Genomic DNA, 20,128 nt, shown 5'->3' with positions numbered 1-20,128 from the left:
TAAATGTTAGATGTTTTGCCCTTGGCAGTAAAAGTAACAACAAAAAGTTTTCTAGTATATTCTTCTTTTCAAAAGTCCCTGCAGCGTTCAGTGAGAAACCCCATTTGTTGGTTTATTTTCTGCGGGGTTGGAGAGGAAAGGGGGAGAAGGTGGGGGGGAGCGAAGAGAGGAAGGAACTAGTAACTAGGGTGAGAAGATGAAAGGGATGAGGAGGAGAAGAGGGGGAGAGTCAGTGAGAGAGAGAGAGTCAGCCAGTCCTCCATCCCAGTCCAGGAGGGCTGTTACCTCTTGCCCATCTCGTTCTGTCTCAGGAACTGGATGTTGGTGCTGCTGTCAGCCAGTTCTGGGTACTGTTCCACGGGTAAAACATAATACCCATCATACCCCTGTACCCTCCCCGCGGTCAGCAGCTGCTGCTTCTCTCCCTCCGTCCACAGCCGGCTCCCCTCCTTCCCATCCTTGGCCCTCTGCCGCTCCCTCAGCCAGGCCCCAGCCAGGGCCCTCTGCCGGGCTAGTTCCAGCAGCCTCACCCTCTCCTCATCCACCACGTCCAGCGCTAGCCCATACCGCACGCTGAGGGCTAACGACGGCACCGCAAACTCCACTGTGGCGCCGCGCCGCGACCTCCCGCTCACAGTCACGTTGATCCCGCTCTCCAGCGCCTTGCGTCCGTTGGTCAGCCCCAGCGCCAGTAAATCAGTATCGGCCGAACCGACTTTAACGAAGAAGTGACAGTCATGTCCGGCCTGCGTGTAGTGCGTTCCATCCAGGTAGATGGCGCCATTGAGGACTAAGGACACTTTCCGGCTGTCGTCGGTTGCCATGGAGCTAACTGCCGCCACCACACGTCCTTCCTTCAGCGCTAGCATCACTCCCCGGCCGATGATGGGTGTTGATGTGCCGAACCAGTGTCCGGGCTTGTCGCGGCGGTCGCGGGGGTCCTTGTTAAGGAGCCGTCCCTCCAGGGCCATGAAGGCCTGGTTGTGGCGCTCCGCTGCCTGCTGCACCCCCGTTATCAGCTACACGAGAGACAGGGGTAGAAGAGGGGTTAAAGGTCACTGGTCAAGCAGAAGAATGCAGACGAGGATACACTTATACTGTTTGGTTTACAGCTCTTCTTATCTATTAATGTCCAGATTTCCCTGTAATCATTGAAGGTTCATATTAGTGATCCCACAGTATCTTCAATGTCTCATCCGGCTCTGAGAGAAAGAGAGAGGACCAGTTTTCTGTAATAGCAGGCCTCATTTAGCTCGCAGACAGTATGTTTCAGATTCTGTTTAACCTGTTTGGGCTGCAGGGGCAGTATTGAGTAGCCAGATAAAAGGTGCCCATTTCAAACGGCCTCGTACTCAATTCTTGCTCGTACAATATGCATATTATTATTACTATTGGATAGAAAACACTCTCTAGTTTCTAAAACCGTTTGAATGATATCTGTGAGTAAAACAGAACTCATTTGGCACAAACTTCCTGACCAGGAAGTGGAAAGTCTGAAAACTATGCTCTGTTCTAGGTCCTGCCTATAAATGGGCATGATACGTATTAGTATACATGCACGTCATACACCTTCCCCTAGATGTCAAGAGGCAGTGAGAGAAGAAATGGAGTGTTTATCTTGGTCTGAGTTGGAATAAATCCTCTTGGAATGACGTGTCACCCATTTCCTGTTTTCAGGAAGGCGCAAGAAGGAACCGGGGATTGCCTTTTGAAAAGCTGTCGTTATAGGCGACTACTATCTCCGGCTTTGATTTTATTTGATACATGTGACAATATCATCGTAAAGTATGTTTTTTTCAATATAGTTTAATCAGATTATTGAAATCTTTTCGGAAGTTTTGCCGTGTTCCGTTCTCTTCCGTTTGTTGACATGGAGAGATTCGCGCCACTTGGCAAGTGTGCTTGCTAAATCGAGAGGGAAAAAGGCCGTTCTAAATCCAAACAACGATTGTTCCCGACAAAGGACCCCTTGTACAACATTCTGATGAAAGATCGGCAAAAGTAGGACCCATTTTATGATGCTATTTCATATATCTGTCGAACATGTGAACTAGTCGTTTGCGCCCAGCTTTTGGGTACTCTCTCGCCATACCTAAGCTGTATGTCGTAATGAAGTTATTTTTAGAATTCTAACACGGCGATTGCATTAAGAACTAGTGTATCTATCATTTCCTATACAACATGTATTTTTTAGTTATGTTTATGAATAGCTATTTGGTCAGAATATGTGTGTCAGAAAAAGTGTCAGAAAAATATCCGGACGTTGTGGGAAAAATATGCTACTTTAGCACAATGTATAACCACTGATTTCAGCTCTAAATATGCACATTTTCGAACAAAACATAAGTGTATGTATTACCTGATGTTATAGGACTGTCATCTGATGAAGCTTATCAAGGTTAGTCAAAAATTATATATCTTTTGCTGGTTTGTTACGATCGCTAACTTTTGCTACTGGGAAATGGCTTGTGTTTCTGGCTATTGTGGTAAGCTAATATAACGCTATATTGTGTTTTTGCTGTAAAACACTTAATAAATCGGAAATATTGGCTGGAATCACAAGATGCCTGTCTTTCATTTGCTGTACACTATGTATTTTTCAGAAATAATTTATGATGAGTATTTAGGTATTTGACGTTGGTGTCTGTAATTATTCTGGCTGCTTTCGGTGCAATTTCTGATTGTAGCTGCACTGTAAACTATGATTTATACCTGAAATATGCAAATTTTTCGAACAAAACATAGATTTATTGAATAACATGTTATAAGACTGTCATCTGAGGAAGTTGTTTGTTGGTTAGTTTAGTTGGTTCTTGGTTAGTTAGGTTGGCTTTGTGCATGCTACCTGTGCTGTGAAAAATGTCTGTCCTTTTTTGTATTTGGTGGTGAGCTAACATAAATATACGTGCTGTTTTCGCTGTAGAACATTTAAAAAATCGGACATGTTGGCTGGATTCACAAGATGTGTACCTTTCATTTGCTGTATTGGACTTGTTAATGTGTGAAAGTTAAATATTTCTAAAACATATATTTTGAATTTCGCGCCCTGCACTTGAAGTGGCTGTTGTCATATTGATCCCGACTTAGGGCTTGCAGCCAGAAGAAGTTTTAACATAGAATAAGTACAGGCTGTCCCAGGCCTTCTCACCTGTCCGTTTTCACAGTCCTTGCTGGCCTGCAGCTCGTAGGGAGGCTCCACGAAGTAGAGGGTGTGACGGGGGAACCCTGGAATGATGTTACTGAGCTGGAAACCAAACATCACCAGCCAACTCTTCACGTCTGGGGAGCAAAGACAACATAGTAAAAAAAATAGTTTTATTACAGCTAGCAAGTCATAGAAATATTAGAAAATGTTAAGAAGTTTGAAAATGCTATAATAATCTGTGTAGCATTAGGGAACATATTTTAAGTGTAGTAAAATATTGTATGTATTTTTTGGGATGTTCTTCGAATCTAAATGACAAAAGAACAAAGAGAACCACAGTACACAGTGACAATGATAACACATCTCCCCCCTCAGCTCTCTCTCCTTTACCTGTAATAACAATAATGTGTTTTATTAAGCGCTTTTCAAGGATCCAAAGACGCTCTACCTGTGACGTAGTTCTTGATGTCCAACACGTCGCTGAGAGGGTTGTTGTTCTTGAACATGTACAGGTTGAAGGGTGCAGGGTCCTTGCCGATCTTGGGCCAGCTGGCATAGTCTGGCGAGGTCCAGCGGCCTGCCAGGACGTCATAGTCCCTCTGGGTGAAGTGGACCAGCTTGGTCAGGGTGTCATAGAGACCACCATGGAACCCAACCACCAGCTGGAACTCTGGGTTAGAGTCCAGGTACACCTCCCCGTACGCTGTGTACTGCACCTGGAGGTCACAACAAACACAGGCGCATGTTTCACTTCAATTCACTACAACTTTATCCCCTCTGGGGCAAATAGGAAAGACAAAGTTGGGTTACTTGGTCAGTTTTTGTATTTTTAATTTGAACAATCAAATGTACCTCTCTGGACGTCAAGTACCAATTTATCTTTTCTTATCTTAACATGTGGATAACGGGCCTTGAGATATTTAACAATCATGCAACAAAAATAATGATCATTAATAGTATTTTTATTACTGTCATCTTGATTACCTGTTTGATCATCTGTCCGTTGCTGCTGAAGACAGCCAGTGGTGTTCCTGTGTTGTCTGAGGCGATGTAATACTCCTCTCCACTACTCACCTCCATAGCAAACAGATGACCCTGAGGGGAAGCAGTACGGGCTTTACATCATAACTCACAGACAGTCACCATAACTCACAGTCACGTCACCATAACTCACAGACAGTCACGTCACCATAACTCACAGACAGTCACGTCACCATAACTCACAGACAGTCACGTCACCATAACTCACAGACAGTCACGTCACCATAACTCACAGACAGTCACGTCACCATAACTCACAGACAGTTACATCACCATAACTCACAGACAGTTACATCACCATAACTCACAGACAGTCACGTCCAGTGCTTAATTTGAGTAGGATCCTGCCAGAACAGGATCCAGCACCTTTTCATTTTGGACTGTTTTGTTCCGGAATCTATTTGGCCGGATTCGGTACCTCTCCTGGCATGAAAAATAATTTTATATCTTTATTAATTTTCCTGCCCCCACAAAAAAATGTAATGTGAAACAGTTTTTTTATTAGAGCCCAGGCCTAATATTCTAAGAGATGATTTGGGTTTGCCAGCCCGGATTTATGGTTTGCGCAACATTGTAACCTATGTTTCAGACCAACGGGTGGCCGTGGCTGTGTGAGCAGTGCACCAGTATCTCTCACATAACTAGTGTGGTGTACCGCGGACAAGCCACCAGGGGGAGACTCGTCGAGGCCTGGTGACAGACAGAATTACGCGTCTGAGGCTCCCTCTGCTGGCTGTGCCAGGTCTCGACGGGTCCTCCGGCCAGGACTAATTCAGGCTGCTTTGAGGCTGGTGAGTAATCAAGGGGCTGATTGATCACCAGCCGTACGGGTCCCATAAAGCTGTCAGGAGGGCAGCACACGGGAGGGTTGGAGGTAGTAAGAGGTTGCTACTGGATAAATGTCCTCACGGTCTACTAGAACCAAGAACTCTGGTTCTTGTTGTTTTACCCCAGAGGAGACAGCTTACCCAGAGCCCAGAACGAGGTAATCCAGAAGAGGTCTCCTGGAGGAGACTGCTTTCTTTTCTTTAATGTTTTAAATAAACACCCTTGAATCTGAGGTATCACACTTGTGTTTGATCTGTGTAAACGTCTTGATCAAACCCCCTGGTCTGCCACAAGTGGTGGAGAATGAGGGAAAATCTGACAACGTGGTCAGACCAGGGTTGACGTTTAGGTAGTATCAGCATTGATGAGTTGATAGCTCAGTTCGTTCGGGCCAAACAAGCGCCACAGGACATTCAGGAAGGAACGCTGGAAGAACAGTGTCTACAGAAGCCTGCTTGAGGAAATCAGGAAGCTGTGAGGAGAAACGCAGACTGAATCACAACCCAATCAGTTTTTATAATCAAGCTAATGGAGGATGACGACATCGAGACCTACCTCTGCACGTTAGAACGGACAGCACTATGGGAATGATTGTCCAAGGCGAAGTGGGCAAGTCTGCTGGCCCCGTTCCGGTCCGGAGACGCCCAAAAGGTGTATTATTACCTCAACACCGAACAGGCGGCTAACTACGACTGTCTCAAGAGGGAAGTACTCAGCCGACACTGGTACAGCCTAGCCCGTCAGGCCCAACTTGTCCACAACTGGAGGTTCATGGCCGAATATTCCTCCCGAGCACAGATGAGCGACCTACTGCGCATCACCAGGGCATGGCTCCTAACCGACGTAGCCACCCTCCACGTTATCGACAAAATCGGTCATGGATCACTTCTTACAGGCATGAAGAGGGCGGCAAGCCTTGGAGGACCTCTTGGGAGCCGCACCAGAATACCGAGGCCCTGCTGAAGGGGATGCAGGAGCCGTCGGAGGACATGGAAGGACGACCCCACCACCGTACAATCCGACAGTGAGCCGGGCTAAAGGACTGCAGACCCACGGAGAGACAGCCAGGGGAGAAGACTAAAGGAGGTGTTTTGAGTGTAGCGCCAGGGGACACCTTGCATGAAATTGCCTGGGTCGAGAGGAGTTGAGGCCCCGGAGACGAGTCGGGCAACGCAGTAAACTACTTCACCTCCTGTTGGACCCACAGCGAACCACAGCGAACCTGTAAAAGTCGACAGTCGTGACACCCAGGCTCTGTTGGATTCCGGGAGTGTGGTAATGCTTGTACAAGCACGCCTGCTGGCCCATCCGACTGACCGTGGTAAGGAGATGTCCGTCTCCTGTGTCCACGGTGAAACCAAGAGGTATTCGACCGGGCAGGCCACCATCGTAACGCCACAAGGGAGCTGCCAGATGGTGGTGGGTGCCGTACCTGAGTTGCCGGTATCCCTCCTCGTGGGAAGAGATTGTCCGATGTTCACAGCACTGTGGAGGCACGAGCTGGGAAAAAAAGTAAGAGCCGGCGACCGACGAGAGCAGGGATGGACCGTCACCTGCGTGGCCCGGAAGCATGCGGTTGCCAACCGCGTGTCTACGGACCCAGAGTCGGCGTCCGAGGGGGCGCCAGAACCATCCACACCTGGTGAACAACCGGAGGAGGAGCCTATACTCCCTCTCCTCGATTTTGAGGGACCTCTGAGGGAACAGTTTGGGACTGCCCAGTGGGACCATTTAGTGGGAAGTGATAGCAGTGGATGGCCAGCTTCTTCCAGGGGTGAGTGTCTGGCGATACCCCCATTTCCAAATCAAAAATAACCTGTTGTATCAGGTGTCGCTCAAAAAGGGGGAAGTCCGAGAGGTGCTGTTGCTGCCCCGCCGGTACGTCGGAACCATTATTCAGCTGGCCCACACCCATTTGTTGGGGGCGCACCTGGGAATGGAGAAGACCTGGGAAAGGATCCCCGCCCGGTTCCGCTGTTCCGGGATGAGGCAGGCCATGGAAGGATGAGGCAGGCCATGGAAGGATGAGGCAGGCCATGGAAGGATGAGGCAGGCCATGGAAGGATGAGGCAGGCCATGGAAGGATGAGGCAGGCCATGGAAGTATATTGCCGCAGCTGCCCGGAGTGTCAAATCACCGCCTCAAAGCACACTTCCGGAACCTGCTGGTTCCCCTACTGATCATTGGAGTGCTGTTTGAACGCATCAATATGGACAGTGTGCCCCCTGATAAAAACATCCCGGTATATCCTGGTTATAGTAGATTATGCCACCCGAATTCCCGAAGCCATTCCCGCTTCTCTTTTTCTGTTGTGCACAGGTCAGGGGCGAAGCATGGGAAAGCGGATATGGGAAAGCGGATACCCTATCGAGAAGGGAGACGTACATCGCACTGACGACCGCCCCCTCCCTGACAGGGCTAACGTCTTGATCAAACCCTCTGGTCTGCCACACTAGAATGAGGAACTGCAACATCCCTGGTACATTTAAATACAGAAAACAAAAAACACTAAGCAGACAAAGCAAGCCTTTCGCAATATTTCAAATACAATCGAGGGAAAACACAGGTTGGAAAGCAAATGGCTCCTGCTGAAAAGACTGTGCTGTAGGCTACCAAAATATTTCAACTTCCAAATACTGTTTTACAAAAGTGAGAGAGAGATATGCTTTTGGCACGAGTGCATCGACAAGCACCAGTGAGTGAGCTGCGCATCATTGGGTGAGTCAGTGAAACTGGAAAGCATTTTTAGGACTATAATTTCATCCTCATATTGTAGCCTACAATATGTGTCTCCACACACCTAGGACTAGGCTATTGATGGATTCAAGACAAGGTCATTTTTGCCAGTGTCAAAGTAGCCTGCCATTTTGATAATTTGTGAGGTATTAAAAAAGATTCTGCTACAGTCTCCAGTCATCTAAAATTAAGTAGATTTGCATGAAATGTGTTTATAAAAGGCCAACATTTTTCTGGACCGTAAGCTACTAAAAATGTTTCCCAAAGTGCCTCTACTCTACTGCTCTATGCCACTACGCAAATGTGATGATATGCAATCCTTTATTATGAAGGGGATTTCTTTTCTCATGCGTTCTGGTACCTCAGAACTCCCCAGGTCACCCTCCTCTAGTGCTCACCTTTTGTTCCGGCACCTCACGATTGACAAATGAAGCCCTGGTGACGTCACCATAACTCACAGACAGTCACGTCACCATAACTCACAGACAGTCACGTCACCATAACGTAATGATAGCATCACAAAAGCTTGGTTATATCACAACGATAACAAAGTCATAACACAATCACGATGAACAGTATTTATCACATGTAGCCTGTAGATGAACACACTTTTCCCTAACAATTTGGTAGCCTTACCTGCAAGTCATAGTACAGTGAAGCGATATCTGAACTGGAGTGGTTAAATATATGTGTGACTCTAGCCGGGTGGTTCAGATCAGCGTAAAAGAACTGGAGGTGTTGTCCCAGACTGGTCCGAGTGGACACTCTCCTTCCCAGTCCGTCATAATGGTACTGGACGCTCCAGCCTCCCGGTAGCTTGCTATATGCTCTGAGGAGCTGGCCCTTGGAGTTGTAGTCGAAGACATCCGAGCCTCGCTGGCTCAGGAAACCATCCTCATCAAGATGGTACTGCACGTCGCCCAGGCGCGTGATGCGGTCTCGGAGGTCGTAGCGGAGCGGCGTGAGGCGGGCGCTGTTCCCGGGGTTGAGGAGGTGCAGGTTACCGTTCAGGTCGTAGCTGTAGCGCCACGTGGACCAGTCATTCACCTGGAGGCATAGACAATGAAAAGAACTCTTTAAAAACACACCTAAAGTCAACTCTTTAATAAGTCAACTCTTTAATACCACACCTGAAGTCAACTCTTTAATATGTCAACTCTTTAATACCACACCTGAAGTCAACTCTTTAATATGTCAACTCTTTAATACCACACCTGAAGTCAACTCTTTAATAACACAGGTGCGTAGCAGAATCAATGGCCTATGCTCCTTATAGAAGCCAAGGGCTTAAGTCAGGTAAGTCAACATAGGAAAATCAAAAACTGAAGTGTAAAGTGAAAAGGAATACCATATTCCTGTATTCCTGTGTGTATTTGCAAAGAACAACAACATTTAATCAAGTCTAAAGTTTCAGGAAGTGGTCTGTAGTAATCTTCTAGGATTGTGATTTGGTGCTCAACTACTGCAGGACTAGTATCTCACTGGTAATGTCAAATCTCCTACCTTCACCCCGCTGAGCTGTCCGTCCCCGTCATACTCATAGCGGTACTGTGTTGTGTTGGCGTACGGTCCTATCTTCAGCTCTCTCTTCACCACGCGTCCCATACTGTCGTACTGCACCGTCATCCAGTACATCAGGGACCTGAAGATCTCGTACTGCACCTCCTTGATGCGCCCGTGGGTGTCGAAGTGCTTGCTGAGGGTCATCACAGCCGTGGTTATGATCTGGTTGATGTCATAGTAGATCACACCAAACTTCCCAAAGTGTTCCACCTGTAGCCAAGATAAGAGTTAAGAGTAAGTAAAATATTGTACAGAGGGTCTAGGTCCCACTTTAATCCAGTATAGGTGATTTATGCTCAATCTATCAACTGTAACTGACATCCTGCCAGGGGTTTGGTTGTGGCTGGAGTTAGGGTTAGGGTTGAGGCTGGAGTTAGGGTTAGGGTTGAGGCTGGAGTTAGGGTTAGGGTTGAGGCTGGAGTTAGGGTTAGGGTTGAGGCTAGAGTTAGGGTTAGGTTTGAGGCTGGAGCAAGTATTAGGGTTGAGGCTGGAACTAGTGTTAGGGTTGAGGCTGGAGCTAGTGTTAGGATTGAGGCTGGAGCTAGTGTTAGGATTGAGGCTGGAGCTAGTGTTAGGGTTGAAACTGGAGCAAGTGTTAGGGTTGAGGCTGGAACTAGTGTTAGGCTTGAGGCTGGAGCTAGTGTTAGGGTTGAGACTGGAGCTAGTGGTTAGGGTTGAAACTGGAGCAAGTGTTAGGGTTGAGGCTGGAACTAGTGTTAGGGTTGAGGCTGGAGCTAGTGTTAGGGTTGAGGCTGGAGCTAGTGTTAGGGTTGAGGCTGGAGCTAGTGTTAGAGTTGAGGCTGGAGCTGGAGCTAGTGTTAGGGTTGAGGCTGGAGCTAGTGTTAGGGTTGAGACTGGAGCTGGAGCTAGTGTTAGGGTTGAGGCTGGAGCTAGTGTTAGGGTTGAGGCTGGAGCTAGTGTTAGGGTTGAGGCTGGAGCTGGAGCTAGTGTTAGGGTTGAGGCTGGAGCTAGTGTTAGGGTTGAGGCTGGAGCTGGAGCTAGTGTTAGGGTTGAGGCTGGAGCTGGAGGTAGTGTTAGGTTTGAGGCTGGAGCTAGTGTTAGGGTTGAGGCTGGAGCTAGTGTTAGGGTTGAGGCTGGAGCTAGTGTTAGGGTTGAGGCTGGAGCTAGTGTTAGGGTTGAGGCTGGAGCTAGTGTTAGGGTTGAGAATGGAGCTAGTGTTAGGGTTGAGGCTGGAGCTGGAGCTAGTGTTAGGGTTGAGGCTGGAGCTGGAGCTAGTGTTAGGTTTGAGGCTGGAGCTGGAGCTAGTGTTAGGGTTGAGGCTGGAGCTAGTGTTAGGGTTGAGACTGGAGCTGGAGCTAGTGTTAGGGTTGAGGCTGGAGCTAGTGTTAGGGTTGAGGCTGGAGCTAGTGTTAGGCTTGAAGCTGGAGCTGGAGCTAGTGTTAGGGTTCAGGCTGGAGCTAGTGTCAGTGTTGAGGCTGGAGCTAGTGTCAGTGTTGAGGCTGGAGCTGGAGCTAGTGTCAGTGTTGAGGCTGGAGCTAGTGTTAGGGATGAGGCTGGAGCTAGTGTTACGGTTGAGGCTGGAGCTAGTGTTACGGTTGAGGCTGGAGCTAGTGTTAGGGTTGAGGCTGGAGCTAGTGTTAGGGTTGAGGCTGGAGCTAGTGTTAGTGTTGAAGCTGGAGCTGGAGCTAGTGTCAGTGTTGAGGCTGGAGCTAGTGTTATGGATGAGGCTGGAGCTAGTGTTACGGTTGAGGCTGGAGCTAGTGTTAGGGTTGAGGCTGGAGCTAGTGTTAGGGTTGAGGCTGGAGCTGGTGTTAGTGTTGAAGCTGGAGCTGGAGCTAGTGTCAGTGTTGAGGCTGGAGCTAGTGTTAGGGATGAGGCTGGAGCTAGTGTTACGGTTGAGGCTGGAGCTAGTGTTAGTGTTGAAGCTGGAGCTGGAGCTAGTGTCAGTGTTGAGGCTGGAGCTAGTGTTAGGGATGAGGCTGGAGCTAGTGTTACGGTTGAGGCTGGAGCTAGTGTTAGGGTTGAGGCTGGAGCTAGTGTTAGGGTTGAGGCTGGAGCTGGAGCTAGTGTTAGGGTTGAGGCTGGAGCTAGTGTTAGGGTTGAGGCTGGAGCTAGTGTTAGGGTTGAAGCTGGAGCTGGAGCTAGTGTTAGGCTTGAAGCTGGAGCTGGAGCTAGTGTTAGGCTTGAAGCTGGAGCTGGAGCTAGTGTTAGGTTTGAGGCTGGAGCTAGTGTTAGGGTTGAGGCTGGAGCTGGAGCTAGTGTTAGGCTTGAAGCTGGAGCTGGAGCTAGTGTTAGGGTTCAGGCTGGAGCTAGTGTCAGTGTTGAGGCTGGAGCTAGTGTCAGTGTTGAGGCTGGAGCTGGAGCTAGTGTCAGTGTTGAGGCTGGAGCTGGAGCTAGTGTCAGTGTTGAGGCTGGAGCTAGTGTTAGGGTTGAGGCTGGAGCTGGTGTTAGGGTTGAGGCTGGAGCTAGTGTTAGGGTTGAGGCTGGAGCTAGTGTTAGGGTTGAGACTGGAGCTAGTGTTAGGGTTGAGGCTGGAGCTAGTGTTAGGGTTTGGGTTGTGGCTGGAGTTAGGGTTAAGATTGAGGCTAGAGCTAGGAATAAACTGTGATGTGGAAATGAAGCTAGAGTTAGGGTTAGGTTTGAGGCTTAAGGTTAGGGTTAAACTGGGGTGTGGACATTAAGCTAGGGTTAATCTTGAGGCTTAAGGTTAGAGTTAAACTGGGATGTGGACAGGGCTAGGGTAAGGGCTGTGGTTGAAGTTAGGGTTAGGGTTGAGGGTTAAACCAAGATATGGACATGATGCTAGGTTTATGGGTTAGGGTTGAGGCCAAGGTTGAAGTTAGGGTTAAGGTTGAGGGTTAGGTTTAAGAGGGTTTCTGTTTATGCTGGTATCAAACCTTGGGTTGCACGTGCCTATTGCAACTTTCTGACCTGTTTCTATATTGTACATCCGACCGGTCTGAAGTTAGGGTTAGGGTTGTGGCTGGAGCTAGGGTTAGGGTTAGTAGTGTAGTCATCTACTCACCTTTCCAGAGATCTCGTCATAGCGGTAGAGGTCCACAGGCAGAGGAGTCTCACTGATGACTGGCTTCATACTAGCGATACGGAAGCTGTTGTCGTGGTACGTGTAGTCAAACCTAGCATTTACCATCCCCTCCTCACTGAACCGGTAGATCTGCTTGTCGATCAGCGGACCCATCTTACGGTAACGTATCGTACAGGAGAACCCGCCGCTCTGTAAGTTCACCATCTTCAGAACCCCAGCCGTCTCGTCATAACCGAACGTCACCGTGGTGCTGTCGTAGAGGATCTCAGCTAGCTTGGCCAGCTTGCCGTACTTGTAGAGGACACGTCGGCCGGTACCGAGGTAGTGGGTGGCCTTGGGGCGGCCGTCTTCGCTGAAGTCATGGATGATGGAGGCGTTGCTCTCTGGAGGGTTGTAGGTGTTGCGGATGTAACCGATAGAGACGTGGGTGAACATGGTGTGGCGGGCTACACTAGGCATGGTGACAGCTGTGATGCGCCCCGAGGTGTCAAACTCAAATATGTACTGTCTCTGGCTCTGTAGGAGAAGGACCATGGACTGGAGAGAGAGAAGGAGGGAGAGAAGTGGAGAGGGAACATAAGTCATCATCACTAGCATCATTTTATGCACTTTTCACTTCTCTCAATCAGCTTGTCATTACTATTCCTGCTGCCTGTACAGTAGGTAATGTCTCACAGGTGCTATGATGCCTTCACTTTATCTAGGTAGCTATAGCTCCACACAGATAAGATCAACAGTACAAGTACCAGTAACAGTAGCAGTAGCAGTAGCAGTACCAGTGGCAGTACCAGTGGCAGTACCAGTAGCAGTACCAGTAACAGTACCAGTAACAGTACCAGTAGCAGTACCAGTAACAGTAGCAGTACCAGTAACAGTAGCAGTACCAGTAACAGTACCAGTAACAGTAGCAGTGGCAGTACCAGTAACAGTAGCAGTACCAGTAACAGTAGCAGTACCAGTAACAGTACCAGTAACCGTAACAGTAGCAGTGGCAGTACCAGTAGCAGTACCAGTAGCAGTAACAGTACCAGTAACAGTAACAGTAGCAGTACCAGTAGCAGTAGCAGTAGCAGTACCAGTAGCAGTAACAGTAGCAGTACCAGTACCAGTAACAGTAACAGTAGCAGTAACAGTACCAGTAACCGTAACAGTAGCAGTAGTAGTAACAGTAGCAGTACCAGTAGCAGTACCAGTAGCAGTACCAGTAGCAGTACCAGTAACAGTAACAGTAGCAGTAACAGTAGCAGTAACAGTAACAGTAACAGTAACAGTAACAGTAGCAGTAACAGTAACAGTAACAGTAACAGTAGCAGTAACAGTAACAGTAACAGTAGCAGTAACAGCAGTAACAGTAGCAGTAACAGCAGTAACAGTAACAGTAGTAGTAGTAGTAGTAGCAGTAGCAGTAGCAGTAACACCAGTAACAGTAACAGTAGCAGTAGTAGTAACAGTAGCAGTAGCAGTAGCAGTAACAGTAACAGTAACAGTAGCAGTAGCAGTAGCAGTAACAGTAACAGTAACAGTAACAGTAGCAGTAACAGTAACAGTAACAGTAGTAGTAACAGTAACAGTAACAGTAGCAGTAGCAGTAGCAGTAACAGTAACAGTAACAGTAACAGTAACAGTAGTAGTAGCAGTAGCAGTAACACCAGTAACAGTAACAGCAGCAGTAGTAGTAACAGTAGCAGTAACAGTAGCAGTAACAGTAACAGTAGCAGTAGCAGTAGCAGCAGTAGTAACAGTAGCAGTAGTAGTAACAGTAGCAGTAGCAGTAGCAGTAGAAACAGTAGCAGTAGCAGCAGTAGAAACAGTAGCAGCAGCAGTAATAGTAACAGTAGCAGTAGCAGTAGCAGCAGTAGTAACAGTAGCAGTAGTAGTAACAGTAGCAGTACCAGTAACCGTAACAGTAGCAGTAGTAGTAACAGTAGCAGTAGCAGTACCAGTAACAGTAGCAGTACCAGTAACAGTAGCAGTACCAGTAGCAGTACCAGTAGCAGTAACAGTACCAGTAACAGTAACAGTAGCAGTAGCAGTAACCGTAACAGTAGCAGTAGCAGTACCAGTAACAGTACCAGTAACAGTACCAGTACCAGTAACAGTAGCAGTAGCAGTAACAGTAACAGTACCAGTAACAGTAGCAGTACCAGTAACAGTGGCAGTACCAGTACCAGTAACAGTAGCAGTACCAGTAACTGTACCAGTAACAGTAGCAGTAACAGTAGCAGTACCAGTAACAGTAACAGTACCAGTAACAGTAGCAGTACCAGTAACAGTACCAGTAGCAGTACCAGTAACTGTACCAGTAGCAGTACCAGTAACAGTACCAGTACCAGTAACAGTACCAGTAACCGTAACAGTAGCAGTACCAGTAACAGTACCAGTACCAGTAACAGTACCAGTAACAGTAGCAGTACCAGTAACAGTAGCAGTACCAGTAACAGTGGCAGTACCAGTACCAGTAACAGTAGCAGTACCAGTAACTGTACCAGTAACAGTAGCAGTAACAGTAGCAGTACCAGTAACAGTACCAGTACCAGTACCAGTAACAGTAACAGTACCAGTAACAGTAGCAGTACCAGTAACAGTAGCAGTACCAGTAACAGTACCAGTAGCAGTAGCAGTAACAGTAGCAGTAACAGTAGCAGTAACAGTAGCAGTACCAGTAACAGTAGCAGTTGCAGTATCAGTACCAGTAACAGTAGCAGTACCAGTAACAGTAGCAGTACCAGTAACAGTAGCAGTAGCAGTAACAGTACCAGTAACAGTAGCAGTACCAGTAACAGTAGCAGTACCAGTAACAGTAGCAGTAGCAGTAACAGTAACAGTAACAGTACCAGTAGTAGTAACAGTAGCAGTACCAGTAACAGTAGCAGTACCAGTAACAGTAACAGTAGCAGTAGCAGTACCAGTAGCAGTACCAGTAACAGTAACAGTAGCAGTAGCAGTAACAGTACCAGTAACCGTAACAGTAGCAGTAGTAGTAACAGTAGCAGTACCAGTAGCAGTACCAGTAACAGTAGCAGTAGCAGTAACAGTACCAGTAACCGTAACAGTAGCAGTAGTAGTAACAGTAGCAGTACCAGTAGCAGTACCAGTAGCAGTACCAGTAACAGTAGCAGTACCAGTAGCAGTACCAGTAGCAGTACCAGTAACAGTAACAGTAGCAGTAGCAGTAACCGTAACAGTAGCAGTAACAGTACCAGTAGCAGTGGCAGTACCAGTAACAGTAGCAGTACCAGTAACAGTAGCAGTACCAGTAACAGTACCAGTAACAGTAACAGTAGCAGTAGCAGTACCAGTAGCAGTAGCAGTAGCAGTAACAGTACCAGTAGCAGTACCAGTAACCGTAACAGTAGCAGTAGCAGTACCAGTAACAGTGGCAGTACCAGTACCAGTAGCAGTAACAGTACCAGTAACAGTAACAGTAGCAGTAGCAGTAACCGTAACAGTAGCAGTAGCAGTACCAGTAACAGTGGCAGTACCAGTACCAGTAGCAGTAACAGTACCAGTAGCAGTAACAGTAACAGTAACAGTAGCAGTAGCAGTAACAGTACCAGTAGCAGTACCAGTAGCAGTACCAGTAGCAGTAACAGTACCAGTAACAGTAGCAGTAGCAGTAGCAGTAACCGTAACAGTAGCAGTAGCAGTACCAGTAACAGTGGCAGTACCAGTACCAGTAGCAGTAACAGTACCAGTAACAGTAACAGTAGCAGTAGCAGTAACCGTAACAGTAGCAGTAGCAGTAGCAGTACCAGTAACAGTAGCAGTACCAGTAACAGTACCAGTACCAGTAACAGTACCAGTAACAGTAGCAGTAGCAGTAACAGTACCAGTAACAGTACCAGTAACAGTACCAGTAACAGTAACAGTAACAGTACCAGTAGCAGTAACAGTACCAGTAACAGTACCAGTAACAGTACCAGTAACAGTAGCAGTACCAGTAACAGTACCAGTAACCGTAACAGTAGCAGTAGCAGTACCAGTAACAGTGGCAGTACCAGTAACAGTAGCAGTACCAGTAGCAGTACCAGTAGCAGTAACAGTACCAGTAACAGTAACAGTAGCAGTAGCAGTAACCGTAACAGTAGCAGTAGCAGTACCAGTAACAGTAGCAGTACCAGTAACAGTACCAGTACCAGTACCAGTAACAGTAGCAGTACCAGTAACTGTACCAGTAACAGTAGCAGTAACAGTAGCAGTACCAGTAACAGTACCAGTACCAGTAACAGTACCAGTAACAGTACCAGTAACAGTAACTGTACCAGTAGCAGTACCAGTAACAGTACCAGTACCAGTAACAGTACCAGTACCAGTAACTGTACCAGTACCAGTAACTGTACCAGTAGCAGTACCAGTAACAGTACCAGTAACAGTAACAGTAGCAGTAGCAGTACCAGTAACAGTAGCAGTACCAGTAACAGTACCAGTAACCGTAACAGTGGCAGTACCAGTAACAGTAGCAGTACCAGTAACAGTACCAGTAGCAGTACCAGTAACAGTAACAGTACCAGTAACAGTAGCAGTACCAGTAACAGTACCAGTAGCAGTACCAGTAACAGTACCAGTAGCAGTACCAGTAACAGTACCAGTACCAGTAACAGTACCAGTAACAGTAACAGTAACAGTACCAGTACCAGTAGCAGTACCAGTAACAGTACCAGTAACCGTAACAGTAGCAGTGGCAGTACCAGTACCAGTACCAGTAACAGTACCAGTAGCAGTACCAGTAACTGTACCAGTAGCAGTACCAGTAACAGTAGCAGTAACAGTAACAGTACCAGTAACAGTAGCAGTACCAGTAACAGTACCAGTAGCAGTACCAGTAGCAGTACCAGTAACCGTAACAGTGGCAGTAGCAGTACCAGTAACAGTAACAGTAACAGTACCCAGTAACAGTACCCAGTAACAGTACCCAGTAACAGTACCCAGTAACAGTAACCGTAACAGTAACAGTACCAGTACCAGTACCAGTATCAGTACCAGTACCAGTACCAGTATCAGTACCAGTACCAGTACCAGTACCAGTATCAGTACCAGTACCAGTACCAGTACCAGTATCAGTACCAGTACCAGTACCAGTACCAGTACCAGTACCAGTATCAGTATCAGTACCAGTACCAGTACCAGTACCAGTATCAGTACCAGTACCAGTACCAGTATCAGTACCAGTAACTGTACCAGTAGCAGTACCAGTAGCAGTACCAGTAACAGTACCAGTAACCGTAACAGTGGCAGTAGCAGTACCAGTAACAGTACCAGTACCAGTAACAGTAGCAGTGGCAGTACCAGTAACAGTGGCAGTACCAGTAACAGTAGCAGTAACAGTAACAGTAGCAGTGGCAGTACCAGTAACAGTGGCAGTACCAGTAGCAGTACCAGTAACAGTACCAGTAGCAGTACCAGTAACTGTACCAGTACCAGTAACCGTAGCAGTAGCAGTACCAGTACCAGTATCAGTACCAGTACCAGTATCAGTATCAGTACCAGTAACAGTATCAGTACCAGTACCAGTACCAGTACCAGTAACAGTACCAGTACCAGTAACTGTACCAGTAGCAGTACCAGTAACAGTACCAGTACCAGTAACAGTACCAGTACCAGTAACTGTACCAGTAGCAGTACCAGTAACAGTACCAGTACCAGTAACAGTAGCAGTAACAGTACCAGTAACAGTAGCAGTACCAGTAACAGTACCAGTAGCAGTACCAGTAGCAGTACCAGTAACCGTAACAGTGGCAGTAGCAGTACCAGTAACAGTACCAGTAACCGTAACAGTGGCAGTACCAGTAACAGTAGCAGTAGCAGTAGCAGTAACAGTAGCAGTAACAGTAGCAGTAACAGTAGCAGTACCAGTAACAGTAGCAGTTGCAGTATCAGTACCAGTACAGTACCATTAGCAGGACCATTAGCAGTACCAGTACCAGACAGTACTATGTCCTCACCTTATCCAGATAACTATAGCTCCACACCTTGCCGTCTATGAACGACCGTGACAGAATACGTCCCTGAGGGTCAAACTCTGTCTTCTCGCTCATACTGCCCCTCTGCAGCCCCACCAGCTGACCCGTGGTCGAGTACGACACGTTCACCACTGCCAGGCTGCTGCTAGGCAACCACATGGCGGGCCGGCCCTGCGCGTCGTACATGATGCGGAGCGTGAACTTGCGGTGGTCGTCGTAGATCTTCTCCGTCCGAGTGTTGCGGTCGAAGTCGATGGAGAGGAGGTTACGACCATGTGCCTGGAGGAAGATAGAGAGTGATGTCATCTCTGTAGGCAGAGTCAGTGATGCCATCTCTATACACAGAGTAAGTGATGTCATCTCTACACATAGTCAGTGATGTCATCTCTGTAGGCAGAGTCAGTGATGTCATCTTTACACATAGTCAGTGATGTCATCTCTGTAGGCAGAGTCAGTGATGCCATCTCTATACACAGAGTAAGTGATGTCATCTCTGTAGGCAGAGTAAGTGATGTCATCTTTACACATAGTCAGTGATGTCATCTCTGTAGGCAGAGTCAGTGATGTCATCTCTACACATAGTCAGTGATGTCATCTCTGTAGGCAGAGTAAGTGATGTCATCTTTACACATAGTCAGTGATGTCATCTCTGTAGGCAGAGTCAGTGATGTCATCTCTGTAGGCATAGTCAGTGATGTCATCTCTATACATAGTCAGTGATGTCATCTCTGTAGGCAGAGTCAGTGATGCCATCTCTATACACAGAGTAAGTGATGTCATCTCTGTAGGCAGAGTAAGTGATGTCATCTTTACACATAGTCAGTGATGTCATCTCTGTAGGCAGAGTCAGTGATGCCATCTCTATACACAGAGTAAGTGATGTCATCTCTGTAGGCAGAGTAAGTGATGTCATCTCTACACATAGTCAGTGATGTCATCTCTGTAGGCAGAGTCAGTGATGCCATCTTTATACACAGAGTAAGTGATGTCATCTCTGTAGGCAGAGTAAGTGATGTCATCTTTACACATAGTCAGTGATGTCATCTCTGTAGGCAGAGTCAGTGATGTCATCTCTACACATAGTCAGTGATGTCATCTCTGTAGGCAGAGTCATTGATGTCATCTTTACACACCGAGTAAGGGATGTCATCTCTGTAGGCAGAGTCAGTGATGTCACCTCTACACACAGAGTAAGTGCTGTCATCTCTGTAGGCAGAGTGGGTGACGTCATCTTTACACATAGAGTAAGTGATGTCATCTCTAATGACTAAATTACACACAAAAAGGAAGTGAGGTTCTCAGCTCACCCTCAGCTTCCTGCCAAAAACAGTGACCTTCCCCTTGGTCTGTTCCTTGCGGAGCCGCCACTCGATGGAGTTGAGTCCGTTGTCTGTGGGTAGTGTGATGTTCCGACGGCCGATTGTAGGACTGACCGACCCGGCCAGGATGTGGGGCTCAGTGTGGAAGCTGATGCCCATCCCATTGGCATACATCACCCGCAGGGTGCCGTTGTTACACAGTTGGTAGCTGTTCCTCACCTGGTCTGTAGGGGGCGATAGGGACAAGGAGAGAGAAGGGAGTTATATGAGTTGGCTCCTCTGCTGGCATCTTCCTGTGTTATGTTTATATGCTGAAAAAAGATCAAGTCGCAGATTAAATTGAAATGGATTTCTGTTGCCCTTCACAAGCAGAATTCCTTCCCTGAACAAAAAAAACGAACAATTTGTTGTATGATTTGTTTGGGAACTTGTCAGTATCGTTTCTGATCAGCAAACTCCACACTCAGAGTGAACCATAATAAAGGTACATCTGCGTCTGGTCTATAGAACAGCTTGCAACCTTGCTAAA

General features: G+C 47.3%; 1 protein-coding gene across 1 annotated transcript in view; it reads right to left on the bottom strand.

Moving 5' to 3' along the window:
• Window positions 1–281: 281 nt before the first annotated feature.
• The window catches only part of LOC120046918 (teneurin-2-like), a 115,172-nt gene continuing 95,325 nt past the window's right edge, over window positions 282–20,128 (bottom strand). Inside the window, exons 26-34 of the mRNA XM_038992466.1 lie at window positions 19,588–19,823; window positions 18,263–18,559; window positions 12,300–12,857; window positions 9,254–9,523; window positions 8,387–8,797; window positions 4,130–4,240; window positions 3,594–3,861; window positions 3,149–3,279; window positions 282–1,019 (exon numbers count right to left, since the gene is read on the bottom strand). Coding sequence (XP_038848394.1) covers window positions 282–1,019; window positions 3,149–3,279; window positions 3,594–3,861; window positions 4,130–4,240; window positions 8,387–8,797; window positions 9,254–9,523; window positions 12,300–12,857; window positions 18,263–18,559; window positions 19,588–19,823 — 3,020 coding nt within the window. The remainder of the gene's footprint in view (window positions 1,020–3,148; window positions 3,280–3,593; window positions 3,862–4,129; window positions 4,241–8,386; window positions 8,798–9,253; window positions 9,524–12,299; window positions 12,858–18,262; window positions 18,560–19,587; window positions 19,824–20,128) is intronic.

The sequence above is a fragment of the Salvelinus namaycush genome, chromosome 5 (assembly GCF_016432855.1).
Source record: "Salvelinus namaycush isolate Seneca chromosome 5, SaNama_1.0, whole genome shotgun sequence".
In the NCBI taxonomy this organism is placed as follows: domain Eukaryota; kingdom Metazoa; phylum Chordata; class Actinopteri; order Salmoniformes; family Salmonidae; genus Salvelinus; species Salvelinus namaycush.
Note: the sequence above shows the minus strand (reverse complement) of the source record. Positions and strands in the feature narration are given on the sequence as shown.